Source organism: Lycium barbarum, chromosome 4, assembly GCF_019175385.1.
Source record: "Lycium barbarum isolate Lr01 chromosome 4, ASM1917538v2, whole genome shotgun sequence".
Classification (NCBI taxonomy): domain Eukaryota; kingdom Viridiplantae; phylum Streptophyta; class Magnoliopsida; order Solanales; family Solanaceae; genus Lycium; species Lycium barbarum.
The window spans coordinates 134,948,942-134,968,404 of NC_083340.1; the positions used below are offsets into that span (position 1 = coordinate 134,948,942).

Sequence of the window (19,463 nt, forward strand, 5' to 3'; positions counted from 1 at the left end):
TCGGGCTTCGAGTATCTGATACAACTTGCAAAGGAGACACGTCTAACTGATGATTCTCGAGTGATCAAACAAGTCTTTGGTTTATAAGTCGCTAACCAATTCAATAGTTGACTGTGATCTTCTCTTGCTTGCCACGAATTTGATCAACTAGTCCTTGCTTCCGGTATATTTTACCAATGCAGATCTCCTTGGGTAAGTAAAACATAATCATACCATCTCGGAAGATTCTCCTTTTATTCTGTATTAAAACGGAAGTCACCGTAACGATGCAGCCTTTTTCACTTTTCATAATTATAATTCTTTTAATTTCAGAAGGACAGAGTCATGCAATGAAAAAGTAACGATAGTAGTTGAAAAATTATATATTGATTTTTAGTTGAATGAAATGAAGAAAAGCTACTTTAGAGTGCTTGTACATATCATGTCAAATTGTATCATAATCATGATATGTCAATTATAATTTCATATTCCAACAATGTCCATATAGGATATTAATTAATTTTATGAGATCTTTGTCACTAATCCTTTTATTAAACTCTGAATATAGGTAGTTATTTTTTCCAACAAATTTTAATAGCTAAAAAGCTCATCAAATTTGACAAACTTCAGAACATTAACTTCCACATTTTTTAAACCACTCTTAATTTGAAAAATACATATTAGAATTTACATTTCTTGTAATGTTAACTTAAAAAGAAAACATAAGAGAAACAATATAGAGAATTATATTTGGATGATTTAAATTGTTTAATTGATAATAATTATCACTAATTGATTTTTAAATTTTCAGTTCACTTGCATAATAGCCGAATCTTAAACATGATGCAGTGGTAGGTCCCCAACTGGATTGCAGAGTTATTATGCTACACTTAACCAAATATCTTATACAGCTGCCAATCAACGCCATATGATGACCCTTTTATTTTATTTTCTTTATAACTCTTCATCTTGATAATTTTGTTATCATGCAAGGAGTAAGAACATCATCTACTTGAAAGGGAACTTGGCACAACGGTAAAAATTGTCATTGTATCACCAAGTCATCGGGTTCAAGTGTTTGCCTCTTGCAAAAATGCAAGATAAAGCTGCATATAATAGATATAATGTGTTCCGGTCCTCCCCCAGGACACCAGGTATAGCGAAAACTTAGTGCACCAGACTACTCGCAAGACATCTACTCTTCCTCTATTCCATTCCGTTGCTTGACAAGAAATACCCCTGCTCCTCCAAGCACAATGTGCAGCAAATAAACAAACCAAAAAAGAAAAAACGCAGAGTAGAGCAGTTCAATGATTTTTGTATATTGGCATATGGTTATGTTCTTCTAAGAGCATGCAGAAGAAGATCCCCAGAGACAGATAGGAAATGTGTTAAACATCAATTTTCTGGTAATGCTTGCGACAATACGTACTAGTAATAATACATCATCCGTATAGTCGGCTCTGACATCAACTATGTACTTCAGAAATCACATCTCCAGCACTCGAGTGTGATATATGGTGTGAGAAGAGAGTAATCAAAGAATTCAACAGCTCAAAGCTCAAAAACTGCCTGCCTTTGCTCCTATATTGTCATAGTGCTGCCATCATTGTCGATCTTGCAGCCTCTTTCTTCATCTCAGCAGCTTTGCCACTTCCTCGGAAATACATGTACACTTGCTGCAGATTGCAGAACACACGGAAAGATGTTCAGGTAAAGAAAAAACAGCAAAAAGCAATGAGATAGACGGGCAGATGTTTCTACCTGAATAACCCATATGCTGACCAGTGATTCAAGACAGAAGAATGCAAACCCGATGAAGTAGAATACCTGCATGTAAAAGCACCTTTAAAGTGAATTTTTTCCCAAAAAAGCAAGTATAAACAAGATTCCACTTTACCACGGGGAAAAGACTTTACTCATCAAATCCTACTACAAGTCAGTAATAAGTCAATGAAACGTCTAAAAGAAATCAACCATTTGACTCAATTCTAGTTCAAGCTAAATTTTAGACAGCAAAAGAAGCTTACCCCAACCAAACCACTCCAGCCTAAGAGATCAATTGCGGGCAAGATACCACTGTTAAACAAGGGAATAAAAAAGTCATTATATTTTAGCATACATGCATAATTAAAACTTATACATATAAGTGAAAGCATGAGCTCAGCCAATATGGCAAAGCAACTTACGCTAAAGATTTTCCCTTGAAGAAGATCGGAGGTGCCACAGCAGCAATGATGCAGAATCCAATGTGAAACTACAATATGAATATAAACAATCAGTACTGTTGTCAATAATCAACTGTAAAAAAGAGGAAAAAACTAAAAAGGGCGATGTAACATTTACGAGATATGTTAAGAAGAACCATCCGAACTTCAGTGCACTATCCGTCCTGCGAACAGGATGGACATAATGGCAAACTTTTAGCGAAGTAGAAGAGCATTACCAAATAAATAGAAAGGTAATGTGAAAATTATTCCCCACAATGAGGGAACACAAAATAGTACCTCATTGCACGATATAGAGGACGATACCACAACACATAGGCTCCTGGGACACCGGATATTAAGTAGATAATAGCAAGAAGCCAGATAGTTATACCTACAATGACAAAAAAAGCTAGCTGGTTAATTTTCAGTTCAAGATTAAAAAAAAATTGTTTAAATCAAGTTCAGCAGCAACCTTGTCCTTTGATCCAAGCTGAGGTAACTGCTATAAGGTTCCATAGAAGACAACCTGCCAAACCTGCAATTCACCATGTCCAAAGTAAATCCATAAGTGCATTAACTAGAGAGACCAATTAAAGCTATTAAAAAAGAATCTTATTAAGCCTATACCTTGTCCTAAATCATTCTAATATACTATTTAGCAATGTTTCCCCCTTTCTCTTTTATCTCCAGTAGGAGTGGTAGCTTCGAGATACAATTTTTTTTTTTTTTAAATTTACTACCACAAACATGACTTGCAGACCTAATCCAAATATCAAAGCTATCAAAAAAGGATTTTGGGAAGTTTGTTGTCTGAAAACGGGTTTGTGATTTAGAAATATCAAATGAAAATACATTAATACTACCATGGATAGCTGGAAAACCGTAGTACAACTTTTGTTTAGAATAAAGCCAACCGACTATAAGTAGCGAGAATTATCACTATGTACACTAAAAGTGAATATTTGCTCGCAAGGTCAATGGAGAAGCCTTACAAGTATCCATTCACTAGGGGGTTATGCAGAAGACATTAAAGGGAGTTAGATCGACAAACATACCCAACAATGTAAAAAATGCAATATACTGCAACTGCTGTAGATGGACTGGAATTTCATTAGCAATATCATGATGGATGATGGGGAAGAAAGGTGGCCAATTCTTTTCCTCTATGACAACTCCAGCTGTAGTGTAAAACAAAAATAAAATCAGCTCACACGTGGGAAAGAAGGACCCAAATGGCATAATTTAGTTCATATTTACAAAATTGTATAGGTTACACTGGAGAACTACCTCTTGCTATAGCATCTTCCCTCCTTTTCAGGTCCTAAATGAAACCAATAAAACAGCTAATTAATAGTATATAAAATGCCTACAGAGAAACATAGTCAATACCATAGATTCTTTCAAACTCTAACATGAGGAATCTTATAGGCTTACCTGTTCTCTTTTTTTCAGTTCAGCTTCTTTAGCTTGGAGTTCTTTCTCTTTATTCTTCTGATCCTGAATTGTTATACGAGCAAAGTGTCATTCAACCTTAACCCCGGCGAATCCACCAGTACTGTGGTCAAGCAAGAAAACTGTACAAAAGTTAAAGTTGACTATTCTGTTTCACCTTTGAATTATCGAGAGGGATATCAACTGTTGCACCACGATCATAGTCAGCAGGTTCGTGAGGAAGAGGTGAAAGCCTCGAATTTATAGCAGGAGGAACACTTGCAGGATTCTGAAGATTTTTTAGTGAGTAAAATAGTGCATAAGCAAGATGATACATAATCATTAATTGGTATTAGAACAGAAGCATGCAAATCGGTATTCTCACTAATTCAAGAATCAAGATCAAGCCTCACATTAATATGTACAAAAGAAAGACTCAAGCGCTGCTTTAACATGATTAAAGAATTTCTGTTCCATTTATACTAAGTCCTTCATTTTGCTAACCATTCACCAGTTATGGGAGGTGACAGCAGGAGACAGGATCAACATACTTATCTGGGAACTCCTTAAATGAGGTGAAAATGGTTCCTACAGGGACTACAAGGGCATCCGTATCTCTGCTATTCCAGGTCCATAGTTTCTTTCTAGGTGATGGGGGTCCTCTCACAAAACAGAATAATCCTTAGAGTGTGTTTGGTATTTGGAAAACATTTTCTCTAAGAAAACAAGTTCCCTAAAAACGAGAAAATGACTTCCCTAATAAGAGTACAAGTTTCATGCCAAGTCCATTGTCTCCTCGCTACCCACCCAGCTCCCCCAACCCCCACCTCTTGACCATCCCACCCCCCTCCAACCCCGGACCCCCACTCCCCACCCCATACCACCACCATTTGCTAGATTACATATAAATGCTCTTGGTATAATATTTTTTTGCTACTAACCAAATACTAGAAAATAAGTAAGAAACCCACTTATTTTCCAAGAGAACATTTTCTTTCATACCAAATACACCCTTAGCCTCATTTACAGTTCTCAGATTAGCAGGTATATACTACCTTTGTCTCAACTTTTTTGACATTATTCCTTTCTGGGATGTCCAAAATTATCTGACTGCATTCCTTCTCTATACATCTTTCACAACTTTCAAAAACTAAAATTCAGTAAACTATGTCTAACTAATTCTCAACCATTATTCTAATATTTTCAAATATCACTAAATATAATATGTAAACAACGACGGTATTAGTTCTAACAACTCAGAGTTTCAAACTGAGAAAATCAAACTTGGAAGAAAGGAATAAGCTTACCGTCATAAAAAATGCACCGCTACCATAATTTGATTGATTTCCTCGAGCCCCTTGGTCCTTAGAAAAAATATGGAGATTATCGTATGACGAAAATTATCCAGAATGCACAGAACTAATCATGTAGGTTACAAAAATGAACCATCCGAAAATTTTACAAAAATTTTCAGAAGAAAGATGTTCTTTCTGAGACTACAGCACATTAATGAATTTAGCATTCAAACGATAAGAAGTACGAAGTCAATAGAATTAGTGGGCGTTTGGACATAAAAAATATGATATTAGAGAAATGGAAAAAAAATACAGTATTTGAAAAAAGTTGAAAAAATGGTATTTGGAAATTGGATTTGTGTTCGGACATGAATACAACCTGAAAAAAGATGTTGAATTTTTGTGAGTGAGTTGGAGTGAAAACAGGTATTTGGAATTTTTCGGGTTCCAGAATATTCCGGAATTCAACTTCAGGAAAATTGTAACAATGCTATGTCCAAACATGATTCCGGAATAAAATTCCAAACAACAACATACCCAGTGTAATCCCATAACTGTAGTCTGGCGAGGGTAGAGTGTCCTTACCCCTACCTTGGCAGGTAGAGAGGCTATTTCCAATAGACCCTCGGCTCAAGTAACACAAAAACAACATCAGAATAGTGGAATAAAATTCCAGAAAAAAAGTGAAAATTATCCAATAGCCAAACAGGCACTGTGAATCTCCCCCTCTTTAATTCCTGATGCTTTCCTTTTGATATTATGTTGTTCAATAACATATAAATTCTCTCTTAAATTTGAAAAAATAATACTATTACAACCAGCATTTTATTCAGTGATCTACAATATGAATTGCAAGAAATCCACTACAATGAAATTAAATTAACTTCTAGTCCTAAAATACAAAAACCCCTCAGAATTCTTCAGTATATAATGACTCTAAAAAATGCAATTCAAACATCCCAAAATGGACCAAACAAACAAACATAAATCAACCCCAATATTTTCATTAAACAAATACATTGTTTCCAACACACACACACACACACACAAAATAAAAAATAAAAAACCCACATTTTTCTTTAAACCAAAAAATCAAATCCAAAATAATTCATCCAAATTACATGGGAAAAATACATAAACATAAACATCAAGGAGATTAATGTTGTTTACCTGAAAGGGGTTATCTTGTTGTTCTTCATCAAAAGGATTATCATTGTAATAATGTCCAGCCATGACCAAATACAAATGTATGTACAAAAAAAAAAAAAAAAAATGCGACAGATCTTGAAAATGGGGTTTAGATTTGGAGCGTTATAGATCTTTTATGTATTTATAACAAATGAGTAGACGTGTTGTAGAGATTTATGTACCCTTTTAAGACCTTTATTTATTTAAAGTACGTAATAGTATATATTTTGCTTTATCTGAAAGCACTATTTGTGGAAATTCCTGTGAAAGAAAGAAGTCATTCCTGGGAGAAGTCTTGGAGGTTTATATAGGTTTTGAGTTTTGGAGGTTTTTCTGATACATATAATAATAATTAGTACAAATATCAAATTTTATTTTTTATAATACTGATGTGAGGTTGATAGGGAAGATGGGTTTTTGCATGTGTTTTTAAATAATGTCCAATAATACTTATATATATATATAAGTATTTGGGTTCAGTCCTAGTCCTGAAAATAGAAAAAATTCTGATTCTAATGAACTTTACGCGATGTAAATTACAATTAATTAAATTCCTAAAGCAAAAGACCTATTAAAAAGCATGAAAGTATTTGTCTCCAAATTGGAATTTAGTTGATTCGGTTTTATTCTAAAAGGATTTGTAAATAAACATGAAGGATTGAGTCCTAATTTTCGTGTCAAAAAAGTTAAGATGAATTGACTTTGAAGTTTGTGATTTGTAGATTCTTACTATATATATGTGCATCCTTCTAACTATACAAAAACTGAGGGTAATCCTTCAACAAATATTAGGCAGGCGGAAAGGACCTTTTTAACTATAAATTGTATCTTATCGTTATCTAATTTACACATACATGGTTGAGTGGTCGTAGGTGTCCATTTCCTTCAGTAATGAGTAGTAAATAATATCAAAATATGGTCGAATGATAAAGATTTCTCCTTCCTTAATTAGAGGACTCCAGTCATCTCTTTAATAAAAATTAAAAAGCATTACAATCTCTCAATCTTTTACCTTGCAAATTCAGACAGAGGCGAAGCCTAAATTTTAATTTTATGTGTTTTGAATTTTATTTAACGACAATTTCAAGTGTTAATAAATGAATTCCATATTTTAAATGTGCACATATTTTAAAAAATTTAACACAAATACATCATTTGACGCAAAAGCTATTAGGTTCCACTAAACCCGTATATCGGCTAGCCGGTGCTACCTCTTGCCCCTGAATTCAGATTAGTCCGATCAATGAATTTCAATCACTGAATGAGTAAGAAACAAAAGTGCAGTAAAAATTAAGAAAACTGGATGACTAATTGGGAGTGAAATTTTTGTCTTAGATCTCAACGAGATCTTGACTAGACTGCCTTCACCAAATGTGAATCACAATCTCAATACGAATGCTATATTCTAGTTCTAGTGCATTGTGTATATTTTAATCTCTTTCAATTATCTTACACGTGCAAAATATTGTGTCACAATTAATCGGATATTTTTATTCATTTCTATGGTAATTTTTCTAAATATCTTTTAGAATATGAGCTGACTTGTGCCATATGCCAATTTTTATTACAATTGCTTGAATCTTATCGACTAAATCTGGAGGCACATGTGTTGTGCCTCAGATATTACAATAAACTGTTGTAAAATAACGCTTTTTTTCTTTTTTTAACCATTTGATCAAAGTAATTACGATACATTTATTGTTACACCTTACAAACTCAAGCTACTCTTGAAGCATTTATAAAACATAATTACATGAAAGATTGAGTCCAAATTTTGGTGTCAAAAGTTAAAGATCGGTTGACTTTGAAGTTTGTGGTTTCTAGGTTCTTACTATATATATCTGCATCTGACTTACCCTACATATATATTGATTCTTCAGACCTTTTTGCCTATATTGAATTGTATCTTATCTAATTTACATGTACATGGTTGAGTGGTTGTAGATTTGTATTTCCTTAAGTAATCAATAATAGCACACAATGAGTCGTAGAATGGTAAAGGTTCTTCCTTCCTTAACTAAAGGATTCGACAAAAGCATTATATTCTTTTGGACATTCTACCGTGCAAATTCAAATAGAGGCGGAGCTGGAATTTTAATTTTATGTGTTATGAATAACATGATTAATCTATTATTGCTCATTGAAACCTTAGCCTAGTAGATTGATTCCTTGAGACTCATCATTTAAAAAGGTAGTACTGTCACGTTCATTCTTGCTACTCATTCGATCTAGATATGTCACTAATCTATGGTGATGAATGATAAGATATGCCACTTGATTTTCCAATGTCTTATCTTCTACTTTACAAGAATGTCATTCTATAATTGATAGTCCTTTTTTTCAAAGCGCTATGTCCACCTTACCACAGCTAAAAGGGTCTAAAGCAATGAGATCAATTGCTGATCCAAGAAGATAGAAAAGAGACAAAGGTTGATCTCTTAATCATGGGCATCAATCTTTATTTAAATATTTAGAACATAGAATAGAAGCAGTAATAAAGAGTAGGTTTTCACGCATGAAAAATCGGTCAAACAGATATTGCTTGTCTATTGTTTGGAGATCACAAACTATTTTGATGATATGAGAAAAACACTGTGTACTAAAGTATTAATTACGGATACTACATAAACAAGCCCTCAGCGAGCATGTATGCCTTTCAACTTTAGGAACCTCAATTTGTATAAAGTTGAACATGTACACACAAATGCTGACGTGGCACATAAATGTTGGAGGTGTCTAGATGATCATTTTGTAAGTTGGAGTGCTCAACTGATAAAATGGAGACAAGTTGAGGGGAAAGGCCGCACTAGCTGTCTTTGGTATATGTATCCAAACTTTGGATGTGCAACAACAAGAGCATCACAAAGAATGAAGATATCCTTGTACAACCAAATGAAGTTTTACATGTACAGAAAGTAATACTAGAATACAACTTTAGGAGACACCCCTATACTAATTAACAACAAATAATAATACATATTTGTCAAACAATGGAGACTAATGAATTATATGCATTGCTGGTCACATGTAGCCTAAATGAACATTAGAATGATGCAACTTGACAAGAATCAGATAATCAAGCTGTATTTACAGGTCATTAAGCTCCTGCATGTGTTGGTTTTGTCGTGAATTGTGCTTCTTTGAGGTGCCTTTTGCTTCAGTTTGAAGTTGTGTCAAGAGGGAACTTAGCCTGCGAACCGCCTTTCTCTTCAGAGTATCTCGGCTCCTTCAATAAATACAATAATCTTCAGATCTTTCTTAGTTTCTCACCGTCTAATTCAAATCATTCACCATCAGATCTTTTGTGAGATTCTCTTCTTATCATTTGTATGAGGTCCTGAACAACTTCTGACATAGGTGGCCTGAATTCTGGCTCATGCTGCACAAGAGTTCAAAAGTTGAGTGAAATATGAAGGCCCTCTATTCAACAACTAAATCCTAGAAATATCCTAAAGTAACTGTCGACGAGTGATTGTAAGTCTGTACTATAGTAATAAAAAGTTGTAAGGAAGTAAATACAATTATTATATCTTAGTCCCAAACAAGTCGTAAAGATGTAAGTACTACTACAAAATTGAAAAGAATTTAATCTATCAAAATCAACTACTCAAATATAGGTATCATTTCGGACATGCTCACCTAGACACGAGTCACATTGGCAGCCGTGTGCGATGAAAAATATGCCAGGTAAAACTTAAAAGAAAAAGCATGTTTTTGCAAAATTAAATGAAGAAAAGAGAGTAGTTATGCGATGGGTCAGTGTCAGGAGGAAGAAGAAGAGAGAGAGAACATAAAAGTAAATGGCATGAGTTGTGTGATAGACTCGTAGGTGATGAGAGGAGGAAATGATGAAAGAAATCTGGATCCCGCAATGGAAACTTGTCAATTAATGAGACCCTCACACAAATATCCATACTTGCATCTCCCCCAATGTAATGGATTGGCTGATACTTTTAACTGGCAGAACAGAGGAATTTATGTTCAAACCTTTCAACCTATTGAGATGAAGGACTGCTAAGACTATTCGGTCCGCTCAGCGATTAGACAACACACATTTCTAAATATTTATATTTATGTGACATAAGAGACCAAAGAATAACTCACCTGAACACATCGGGAAATTATGTCAGCAAAGTGTGAGAGTGATTTAATGGGGTATTTTCCACTGAGAGAAGGATCAACCATCCTTGTCAAGAGATCAATATCGTGTAGCTGAGGAATTGCCCATCTGACCAAGAACTGCTCTCCTCGACTCCTTGTCCTGAATATGATATGCAGGCGTGTTAAACTGAGAAAAAAAGGCACAAACTACATTAAGCTCAATAGGATGCAGAAGGGCAATTTACCGGTCATATGACATTCTGCCTGTTAATAGTTCCAGCATCACCACGCCAAAACTGTAAACATCACTTTGGGAAGTGTAAATTCCTGACTCAAATTCTGGTGCACCGTAGCCATATGTTGTGAGAAGTTGTCCGGACAACTGAAATATCAGTATAATGTCAACTTGATAGAACTTTTAACATACCTTAAACTTAACGTAAAAGTACTCGAACCCATAAGATCAAGCAAAGACTGCTTTCTCTGGTAAGGGTAAAGAACCAACCATTTTCCTAAAAATAACTTTATTCATTTACAGGAATTCATTCTTACTGCTCCTTATTCCAACATCTTGCCGAAAGCACTTTGACCATCACTACTGTTCCTTTTTTTAATTATATATTCAGCTCATTTTTCCACTCCTATCGTACACTAGGAATTTATTTTTCTTTCCACTTACAGCGCATAGAGAAAATTAATAATCCGAGGAAACATTTCAATTTTTTCTACTCCATAACACTAGGGTCACAAGTTACCTGACTCACAGCACCAGATGATATTAGTGGAGCCAAACCACAATCTGAAACATGTACAGCCAACTCATCATCAAGCAGAAGATTGGCAGACTTGAAGTTTCTGTGAATAATAGGTGGCTCACAGACTTCATGGAGGTACCTGCATACCATGAAACAAGAATGATTAATTTAAATATGCTCTAGCAGTCTAGCTCACTTTTTCATGAAAACCTAAAAATGAGAATCAGACCGCTTAGCAATGCTACCTAATTAATTTAATTTTCTTCATATTTTCTTGGACATGCAGAATGCAAAGAAAGGAGTATTAATGAAGCAAAACACAGCTACATCAGACATTTTATATACACTCCCTCCTTCCCAATTTATATGGCACGCGTTCCTTTTTAGTCTATCCTAGAAAGAATGTCACCTTTCTATAATTCGAAATAACTTAACTTTAAAATTCCCTTTTTACCCTTAATGAAATGATTTATAGCCACACAAATGTCTAATGTTTATTTTAGACCACATATTTCAAAAGTCATTCCTTTCTTAAACTTTGTGCCAAGTTAAACGGTGCCACATAAATTGGGACGAGGGAGTAGTTAAGACCATTCCAGATCATTCTTTGTGGCGTTCAATCATGCAATATACACAGCACAAGAAAGTTCAGGACTAAAATGAGCTTGTTATTTAATTTGTCACTATACCAGAGCCAATTTATTGTTCATTTTTTAAGTACACTGGTTTATCATCTAGTATGCACAGAAACATTTATTATAGGTCAGTCCCGAAACACTTACACACACACGAATGCACGTGCGCGCGCGCACACACCTACATATATGTGCATAAATAAATGTATGTAATGTTATTTGACTCACTCCAAAGCTCTTGCAGCTCCAAGAACCATCATGATGCGAGTATTCCACGAAAGTTGTGGCTTGAATTCATCGTCAGAATGCAGTGCATCTTGTAGTGTCCCGTTACTGCAATACTCATAGACCAGAAGCCTTTGACCATGCTCTGCACAATAGCCCATCAGCTCAACAACATTAGCATGACGGATTCTGTCAATATTGTTTACTAGGTCAAGAAACTCATCATCCTTTTGGTGATCGCAAACTCTGTTGTCCAGCTTTTTGACAGCAAGCAACTGCAGAACCATCCAAAAGGAGAAGGAAGAGCAGTAAGATTTGCATGCCAGAGAAATGCATATACATCCCAAATAATTTATATAGATGAAACAACATGCACATGCACATGCACATGCACATGCACATGCATAGACTATGATAGTTAAAATCATGACCTTAAAATCATGACCGGTAGAAAAGGATGCAGCAATATCTGACCGATCCTCTTATAAAGACACAGCCAAAAGTTAGGATAGAAAACATACTCACTAGAAAAATAGTAATATCATATAGCTAGAAGGCTGATTTTCATTTTAACAATTTAAAAATACATTTCTTAGACAAGATTTCGTCAATAATGTTGGTTACTGGGAAAAAATACCAGTTAAAGATTAATTTGGAACAACAAGGAAAATGAAAGAACTAGAAGACATCTATTTCGTCCTTAAGCAGGTGTCAACTAGCTAAAGTATTCAAGAAACATTATGTCAGATACAATAGGTCGAATTCCTTTTAAAAGATTTGCTAAGGAGTGCTCTAGTTAAGGATATATATGAAGGTGAGTTTCCATAAAGAAACCCTCTTCTGAATATAATTGTACTTGTATCACGCCATTCATAAATTTAAGCAATCTAACAATTTACATCGACTACAGATTAAGAGCAATTCTGATGCTACTTGTTGATAAATTTAGCATTCAAGCATACCAAACATGAAGGAGGGAAAAAGTAAGAAGAACGAAAAAGCTGCAAGTTTAGACGCTAGACTATCTAGTGGGAGTAGGAAACCACAGTCAATAAATTGGTGCATCATAATAAATTCATGCTGATTGAAAGTTATACCTTTCCATTCGGAAGCTCTACCCTGTATACACTACCCAGCATTCCTGATCCCAACAGATTATCTTGAGAAAAGCTATTGGTGTATTGCTGAAGTGATGCAATTGTGTAAGATTTCACAGAAGTGGGTGGAAGTGGCCTGGTTGGAGGCTTAATTGAGGTATCATTCACAGGTACAATTGGATTGACAATAACTCTCTCTTGTGGAAGAATCGGCGGAGGAGGTGGTGGTGGCATCAAATCACTATCCAATCTGCTAAGGTTTATCTCACGATTATCCTTTTTCGGCACTGAACTCATGGTTTGCACATTTACCTCCTGCTCATTTTGTGGCTTCGGAATGAGAGCCGATCTTCTTGGTTGTTTTTCTTTTTGCGTCACAACTAGGGGAGCTGTTCAACACAAAAGAAACCCACATATCACTAAAAAAGTAGAATGTTAAACTTTGAGATTCACAAACTTTAACGTTCTAAATGCTGCAGAACAGACTTCCGGATGATTGTTACTTCAAATGTAAACATCAATCTACCCTCCCCAGAGCCCACTTGTGGGATTACACTGGGTAAGTTGTTGTTTGTTGTTGTTGTAAACATCAATCCACATCAAATGGAACCTAAAGTAAAGTGCAGTATCTTTTTTTAAGTAACTAAGGGAAAAGTTGGAATTAGAAAGCAGGGACGAAAGATATCATAAATAGCATAGAGATTAAGTATTTTGTAGCACCTTTCTCTATGTCTTGGCCAGGTTGGACTAATGACCCACTATCTCGAGGATTCTCTCTGGCACCCATATAAGGAGTTATTTCATGGTGTTTGGGGGTTCGAGTCTCATGCCATCTCCTGAGGCACCTTGGCAGAACGAGCAGAATTGCTAAAACCACTATTATAAATGTCAAAACTGATGCAATTGATATCCAGACCACCCTTTTAACAGATAAAGACTTTTTGCTTGCTCTTGAACTTGACTCTGTAGATATTGATGGTCCATTATTAGCATGTTTTCCAGGTTTGCTTTGAGAAGGTGGCGTCTGTGCCGAAGTTGGAGACCCAGAAACGGGAGGTGCTGGAAGGGGTGTTGATGATGTGGGTGGAGGTAAAGGAGCAATACTACTGTTGAAAAGATTTCCATCTTTTCTGCACGAAAAACAAAAGCAGCAAGAAAGACAACATAAGCTATCACTGATCATAATCGACAAAGCATCTATCAGATGGTAACATAATGATCCAACAACTGATACATCCATTTGCATATACCAAATGTGTGTACCAACTTTGTAATTTAGTTCAGCTGAATAAATAAGACTGCCCCACTTCCATGTAATTTGTTTCCAGCCTAAAGTTAAGGGCTCGGTATATGATTAAGGCGGGTGACCCAACTTGAGCTGAGTTCTAGCCACTATGGAACATGAACTTAAATTACAATCAAGTTTAGCCCATGTGTTAGCTTGCTAAACTAAAGAATAATCCAATTCTGTCTATTTTTACTTTTACAGGTTATGAATATGAAAACTTAGCTGTCGCATGTTTTTATATGCATATCCTATTCCGCTTTGTGTGTATCTGTATGTATATCTGTTGTCTGTTTATTGTACCTATATGAATTGCTTACTTCCAAGTTTTGAGAGACTGAACGTACATGTACTCATGATTTTAAATGGCATGCTTATCGGGATTGTTAATTTTTTTGTCAGGTCAAATTTCTTATTTTGTTTATCCTTGAGTTTACACATTAAGCTGTCATTTGTGCCAAGGGCAATTATGCGTCATTTGTGCCAAGGGCAATTATGGGATTCATATCCATGTCCAGACATTAAGCCTATATTTCTGTCAGTTTGTACAAAATGCTCTTGCAGGATACAAGCACACCCATTTTATTAAATTTGATTTCACCAACTTGTAAAGAAGTTTCCGTAAAGGAGGAGCAGTATCAAGTAACATTGAACTTGAAAGATATTTGTTTCTGCTGTTTCAACATACATGTCTTCTATGATTTGTGGGGTATGTTACATGTCAACAATATTTCCAACAAAACGGCAAGGGGCACATGGATGTTATAGGTGGCCAAGATTACATTGTAACAAACAAGATGTTAACTCGACATACGAAAATGAAAGCACAAAACGAGTATATGAAAGAAGGAAATGAATGTACTATGAAAGAAGGAAATGAATGTACTTACTTGAAATTGGGAATAGTGAACAACTTCGGAGGTATAAGCCCAGAAAACAAGTTGTTTTCCACATTCCTAGAAAGGACACAGGGAGGACGGAGAGAAGTTAGTAAGATATCATCATTCTAAAGAACTGAAAATAATATTTGAGTTAAAGTATTTTGGAAGAGTACAAATCTGCAAGAGGAAGATTTTGTAAAACATCAAGAGTTCCAGAAAGCTGATTATTCTGCAAATGTCTGGAAAATCAAGATGTTAGCTTTCTCATATTTACCAAAGTTATAAACCAAGTGTATAATAGGTTGAAATTGAATTACTCACAGAGTAGTCAAGGAAGGCAAATTTCCTACCGATGGTGGCAATGATCCACTTAAATTGTTATTCGACAAGTCACTGTTAAAAGATAAACAGCCAAACCAGTTATGCAGATGAAAACAAAAACTAGTCAATGGAAGGATAGAAATGATTTTGTTTTGCTATCATACAGATTGACCAAAGTGGTAAGGCCTCGAAAGGAATCAGGAATTTCTCCACTCAAATGGTTGCCATTCAGAGACCTGACACACAGAGAAACAACTGAGCAGATTCTTTATGAAGTAAGCAACTTTTAATCTACACTAAAAGAGAAACTTACATAGCTGAAAGTTGACTCAGGGAAGATAAAGAATTAGGGATACTTCCAGTGAACGCATTAGCTGAAAGAAAACTGTCCAAAGTAAAGAATATCAACTGTTTTGCTCAATAAGTAAAGCTAGTTACATCAACGTGTCCTCTTTTTTTTTTCCCTGGTTTGGGGGGGGGGGGGGGGGGGGGGGGGTTCAAATGGTTGAACTTACATATTCTGCAAGGCAAGTGGCAGATTGGTCGGAATGCTTCCACCAATATGGTTGCCGCTCAGATCTCTGCCACAAGAGATAGCCACAATTACTATTCACATTTCATTAAATGGAAACATTCAATAATACGAAAACACATGCATATAAAACAAGCAAATTTTTAAGGGCTTATTTCATTTCTGGTCAGTCGGCCAAAATTAATTACAGGCTAGCCAAAATACACAAAAGTTATACACTGATTATGTATATTTATACTTAATACACAAAACCTATACATTTGCTAGCTCTTTGTAAATTAGATCACCGAAAGGCATTGTACTGTAATTTTGTCGATTTTTTTAACCTAGGAGATATGCGAGAAGCTTACATTGTGTTGAGAGAAGTAAATGAGGCTACGTTATTCCCAAGTTCACCTCCCAAGTTAGCAGCATTGAGTCGACTGCAAAAGACATGATAAAGTAGGATTAGCATTTCAGTTCCAAATCTCTATGAAATGTTGCAGTAAATGGAAAGTCCTTACATTGTCACTATGTTTGTATTTTCGCATACGATCCCTTGCCAAAGTTCACCACATGGGTCTCCACCAGCAGCACTCCAGCCCGGAAGGAATGGCGATCCCAAAGCAGCATATAAGTTATTAATTGCAGCAACTTGACCAACACAAAAGGAAAATTTCAGTAAAGAAATTCCAAGAAAATTTTAGAACAATGCAGATGAAGGTACAAACTTTATACACTAAACTGCAGGACAAACTTTACAAGAAACCAGAAGACTACCTACTAGTTCAAATATAGGGACAATAAGAACCAGCAGTCACTTTTAGTTCAAATTAACTACTAGCTTAAATTAATTACATAGTCTCACATAATCAGGCATCGCACAAAACATGAAATTGGAATTCCCCATGAGCATTTAAAATGGAAATCACTAAGGGCCCGTTTGGACATGAATTTGTTTTCCTTTTTTTTCCAAAAATATTTTCAAATCACTATTCCATTATACATTAGAATGATTTTTCGGTTAGTTTTTGAAGATAAGAGTTTTGAAAAAAAAGGTTTTTTGCAAGTGAAATTTTTCTCGTTCACAAAATTTCAACTTTTTCTTTAAGTGAAATGCACGTCGAAACACAACTTTGATTTCCAAATACTATTTTTCAACTCAACTTCAAATACTACTTTTTTTTTTCAAATATCACTCAATCCATGTCCAAACACAGCTCAATTTTCAAATACAATTTTTTTCAACTCAACTTCAAATACTACGTTTTCTCAAATATCACTCAATTCATGTCCAAACACAACTTCAATTTTCAAATACTATTTTTTAACTCAACTTAAAGTATTACTTCTTTTTTTTTTTTTCAAATATCACTCAATTCATGTCGAAACGCCTACTAAGACTTGTTCCTTACCATCTCCAGGGTTGGTGGCTTCATATGAAAGTTGTACAGCAAAAACTAAAAGAATCCACACTAAAATCTCCAAATTCAAACAGCATACAACAAATCTTTTCCCATCCATTGGCCTAAAAATACAATCTTTTTCTTTCTTTGGAAACAACTCTGTATAGCCAATACATAAAACTTCCCAATCTGCAAAAACCAATTAAAAGAAACCACAATGTCAGTGTTACAAATGCAAGACACACAACAGCAGCACACTTAAAATAGAAAGCCAAATAAATAAAAAGGTTAAAGAAAAAAACAATCAATGATCCACAAATAAAAGGGTATCTAAAAAGAAAATAAAAGAATCCAAAAGCCAAATTCTTGGATAAAGAAATTAACTTTTGAGAGGAAGAAAAACCCACCAAAGACTAAGTGAACTATGAGCAAATGATAAAAAAAAAAAAAAAAACAGAGGCTTTTTCACTGAATTAAGCAAAAGAAAAGAGAATTAAAGACAAGAAAATGAAGTTTAACGTGAAAGTAAGCAGTATTAAGGACCAGATTGAACTGACACTAGTTGTTAATCTAGGGGGAAAAAAGACATTACCTTTGTAATTGGTGGAAAAAAAAGAAATTAACTTTTGAAAGTTTTGGAAAGCAAAGTGTACACACAAAAACAAAACAAAAAAACAACCCCACCAAAGACTAAGAGCTCGCTTGATACGATGGTAAGGAATAAATAATTTTAAAATTAAATTTGAGATAATTTATTTCACGTTTACTTGAAAAAAAATCTTGGTATAACTCCTGAGATTGTGGTGTTATTTTATTCATAAAAGTATGAAATGACTAATTCCGGATAACTAATCTTGTTCCCAACCAAACGACCCCTAAGTGAACTATGAGGAAGTGATGAAAAAAGCAGAGGCATTTCCATTTTCCACTGAATTAAGCAAAAGCAAAGAGAATTAAAGAGCCTGTTTGGATGAACTTATATGCCTGTAAGCTGCAAATATCTTATAAGCTAAAAAAAAAAATAAGTTAGATAGTCTAATTTATTTATTTTTTGGCTTATAAACTGTTTTCAGCACAGCTTATAAACTGATTTAGATAAGTTAAGTCAAATGGGCCCGATTATTTTTTTAAGCTTATTTTAAACACAAAATAACTTTAAGCTGGTCAGTCAAAAATAGCTGAAAACAGCTTATAAGCAACTTAAAAGTCAATCCAAACGGGCTCAAAGACAAGAAAATGAGGTTTACATGAAAGTAAACAGTTATTAAGAACCCAATTACACTGAGATTAGTTGTAATCTACTAGTGTAGGGAAAAAAAAAGACATTACCTTTGTAATTGGTGGAAAAAGAAAAGAGAAAAAAAAGTTATGTTTGGGAAGTTGCAGAGACACTGAAATTATCCTTTCTTCTTTCCATCAAGAAATGAAAGGAATTGATACTATTGAGTGAGTGGAAGTCATATATATCTGACTTTGCGTCACTTAAAGAGGTATGCTTTAATACCACGCGCGACAGTAGCGCGTGGCCATTCTCCCTTCTCATTTTTCAGATTTTTTAACTAAAATATTCAATTTTTAAAAATGGGTTTTATTAAAATAAAAGAGTTTCAATTTTTTAATAAAAGCCATTTTTTTCCAAATTTGTTTTTAAAAAAAATAATTTTCTAGATTGTTTTTTTTTAAATTGTCACGTAGGCATCACATAGAATAAGTTAAATGTCATGCGGCGTCCATGACACCCAATTCCAATGACTAGGATTGTTTATGCGGGAATATGTTAGAAATGAGGGGTATTTTTGAAACTTTGCTAAAGATAGGGGTATATTTGGCCCCAACTTGTAACGGGAAGGTATATTTGACTACTTTGACTAACGGAGGGCAAAATTAGCCAATAAACTAAAGTAGAAGATATATTTGACCCTTTTCGCTTATTATTATTATACAGCAGATTAAATACATGAAAATCCTCTGATCTACTATTTCCATGATTCTCTTTTACACGCTATTAAGAAATATTAATTAGAAGGAGCTTTTGATTATATCCGTATTTATGTCTTAAGGTATAATCTCTCTTAATTAAATATTTACTTTATTTATGTGTTATCTCCATTAATTTAGATGTTTGTATTCTTCAAGAACAATT

At 34.6% G+C, this 19,463-nt stretch overlaps 2 protein-coding genes across 5 annotated transcripts; both read right to left on the reverse strand.

Annotated features, from left to right (window-relative positions):
- Positions 1-1,277: 1,277 nt before the first annotated feature.
- LOC132636594 (secretory carrier-associated membrane protein 1-like) lies at positions 1,278-6,426 on the reverse strand. The gene is made up of 13 exons (XM_060353536.1): positions 6,086-6,426; positions 4,928-4,984; positions 3,799-3,909; positions 3,624-3,686; positions 3,477-3,510; positions 3,245-3,367; positions 2,662-2,724; positions 2,487-2,580; positions 2,326-2,371; positions 2,169-2,236; positions 2,010-2,058; positions 1,744-1,809; positions 1,278-1,658 (listed from the first exon to the last, which is right to left on the reverse strand). Exons 1-13 carry the CDS (start codon positions 6,146-6,148, stop codon positions 1,572-1,574), a joined length of 924 nt encoding a protein of 307 aa, XP_060209519.1. The 5' UTR covers positions 6,149-6,426; the 3' UTR covers positions 1,278-1,571.
- Positions 6,427-8,962: 2,536 nt separating this feature from the next.
- Positions 8,963-18,781, reverse strand: LOC132636593 (protein STRUBBELIG-RECEPTOR FAMILY 3-like). 4 transcript variants are annotated; one of them, XM_060353533.1, is made up of 17 exons: positions 18,650-18,781; positions 17,330-17,509; positions 16,439-16,568; positions 16,286-16,357; positions 15,919-15,984; positions 15,717-15,788; positions 15,568-15,639; positions 15,404-15,475; positions 15,256-15,321; positions 15,092-15,157; positions 13,637-14,046; positions 12,917-13,305; positions 11,823-12,094; positions 10,960-11,098; positions 10,450-10,586; positions 10,208-10,364; positions 8,963-9,482 (listed from the first exon to the last, which is right to left on the reverse strand). In XM_060353533.1, exons 2-17 carry the CDS (start codon positions 17,436-17,438, stop codon positions 9,387-9,389), a joined length of 2,325 nt encoding a protein of 774 aa, XP_060209516.1. In that variant the 5' UTR covers positions 17,439-17,509; positions 18,650-18,781; the 3' UTR covers positions 8,963-9,386. The 4 variants fall into 4 exon arrangements, with proteins under 4 accessions (XP_060209516.1, XP_060209515.1, XP_060209517.1 ...); XM_060353532.1 differs by lacking the exon at positions 18,650-18,781 and adding an exon at positions 18,088-18,266; XM_060353534.1 differs by lacking the exon at positions 18,650-18,781 and adding an exon at positions 17,913-18,062.
- Between the last annotated feature and the right edge of the window lie 682 nt (positions 18,782-19,463).